General features: G+C 48.0%; 1 protein-coding gene across 1 annotated transcript in view; it reads left to right on the top strand.

Moving 5' to 3' along the window:
* Window positions 1–2,500, top strand: part of pcxa (pyruvate carboxylase a) — a gene marked incomplete in the record, with an annotated part of 112,029 nt that overhangs the window by 97,988 nt on the left and 11,541 nt on the right. Inside the window, 1 exon segment of the mRNA XM_062535970.1 lies at window positions 1,744–1,923. Within this exon segment, the coding sequence (XP_062391954.1) occupies window positions 1,744–1,923 (180 nt within the window).

Below are 2,500 nucleotides of genomic sequence, written 5' to 3' on the forward strand. Positions count from 1 at the left end.
CTCCGTCTCTCTCTCCATCTCCTCCCTGTTCTGTGCCAACACAGATAATGGCCCTCACATGAACTCTGATATTTGTACAAACATTCTTCTCTCCTTTCACTTGCCCCCTCTTTCAATCCCGCCTCTTTCTCTCCCTCCCTACATCCCACTCTCCCTCTCTCTCTCTCTCTCTCTCTCTCTCTCTCTCTCTCTCTCTCTCTCTCCTACCCTCTTTCTCTTTCCCTCCCTCTTTCTCTACCTCTCTCTGTCTTTCCCTCCTCTCTCTCCCTCTCTCTCTATACTACCTTCTCCCTCTTTCTCCCTCTTTCCCTCCCTCCATCTCTCTGTTTCTCTCACTCCCCCTCTCTCCACCCCCCCTCTCTCTCTCTCTCTTTTCTCTCTCTCCCTCCTCTTGTTCTTCCTGCCCCCTGCTGTCATTGTGTTTACTGTGTGTGTGTGTGTGTGTGTGTGTGTGTGTGTGTGTGTGTGTGTGTGTGTGTGTGTGTGTGTGTGTGTGTGTGTGTGTGTGTGTGTGTGTGTGTGTGTGTGTGTGTGTGTGTGTGTGTGTGTGTACACTGCAGCCCTGTACACTGCACAATGACTTGGCTCTCTGTGGCTGCTGTTCTAACCCTGTGGAAGAACTCCAAATCATCCCCAGCAGCATTAGCAGCAGCAGCCCAGACCTGTGTAGCACTTAGTGTAGCTGAAGTTGCTGGAGAAGGGACGTGTTGGAGCTTTGTTGGGTCCGTGACTGATGCAGTTCAACATGGCATCCAAAGCCATCCCACTAGGACCAGACCAGACAACACACTAAGAGCTGCTCTTGAACTAATGACCCTGACTCTCTCCTAGCGCTCGCTAGCTGATCAGTACCATCTATCTTTTATTTTTATTTTTTAATATTGAGATAAGATCAACAACACTTGACTAGATGTTATTAGATAAGCCATTTTCTCAGTGCAGTTCAAGATGGCCCCCGAACTGTAGCAACACACTGCAAGCTGTTCTTGAGCTAATGAGAGAGAGAGATGTTCAGTATGTGTAGTTGGCAATATGAGTACCCCTTGTCATGCCAATAAAGCACTTTGAATCTGAATCTGAATCTGAATCTGAATCAGTAGAGTATCCACGATATTCCGTAACCAACAATGGGCGTCGCTATGACACCTTAGCACTCCAAAAAACGGTTATCTATTTCCAGCGAATCTGCATTGTATCTATTTTAACGTGACGATTGACAGTGCTTAACTTATCACAACGCATATAAAAGTAAACTTTTCTATTTTATATCGGCTATATATGATGTAGTATATCCATGCTGAGGGAATTGTCAACATTTCGAAAGAAATCTAAGTTGAAGCATATTCTAGTCAGCTACCGAGAACGCACATGTAAACAGAATGAACGGAAGTTGAAAACAGTATCGGAACGGGTATATTTCCGGGTTAAGGAATAAGGTGGATATAATGACTGTCTGTCTCCCGTCGGTTGCTAGATGACCCAAACTATCCCAACACACTACCACCGCGCCTCAACTAATGACCCCGTCACTCTCCCATTGGTGTGTGTGTGTGTGTGTGTGTGTGTGTGTGTGTGTGTGTGTGTGTGTGTGTGTGCGTGTGTGTGTGTGTGTGTGTGTTTATAGGTGACCCAAACTAAATTGTGTGTGTGTTTATAGATGACCCAAACAGAATTGTGTGTGTCTGTGTTTATAGGTGACCCAAACTGAATTGTGTGTGTGTGTGTGTGTGTGTGTGTCTCTAGGTGACCCCGTCCTCCAAGATCGTGGGTGACCTGGCCCAGTTCATGGTCCAGAACTCCCTGACGAGGGCCGAGGTGGAGGAGCGGGCGGACGAGCTGTCGTTCCCGCTCTCCGTGGTGGAGTTCCTGCAGGGACACATCGGCATCCCGCACGGAGGATTCCCGGAACCCTTCAGGACCAAGGTACGGAATGTCCAGAACCCTTCATGGTCCAACACTCGACACCTGAGCAGTTTGAAGCTACCAGCTAAACCATGACAGCACAGTGTAGCGAGGACCACAACCAAGCCAGTTAGGCACAGTGCATCTGGGAACAGCTAAACCAGCTAAGCACAGCATTACTGGGAACAGCTAAACCAGTTAGGCACAGTGCTTCTGGGAACAGCTAAACCAGTTAGGCATAGTGCTATGGGGAACAGCTAAACCAGCTAAGCACAGCATTACTGGGAACAGCTAATCCAGTTAGGCACAGTGCATCTGGGAACAGCTAAACCAGTTAGGCACAGTGCTATGGGGAACAGCTAAAGCAGCTGGGCACAGGGCATCTGGGTGTACTAGCCAAGGCATCTACAGAGTGTAGAGTTTCACTGGTGCTCCCTGCAGGCTGAGTATAGGCAGAGAAACAGCAGAACTAATCCAGCCATCACTCCAGACATCACTAATCCAGCCATCACTCAAGACATCAATAATCCAGCCCACATCACTACAGACATCACTAATTCAGCCCACATTACTCCAGACATCACTAATCTAGCCCACA

This window comes from Sardina pilchardus, chromosome 5 (assembly GCF_963854185.1).
Source record: "Sardina pilchardus chromosome 5, fSarPil1.1, whole genome shotgun sequence".
Taxonomy (NCBI): domain Eukaryota; kingdom Metazoa; phylum Chordata; class Actinopteri; order Clupeiformes; family Clupeidae; genus Sardina; species Sardina pilchardus.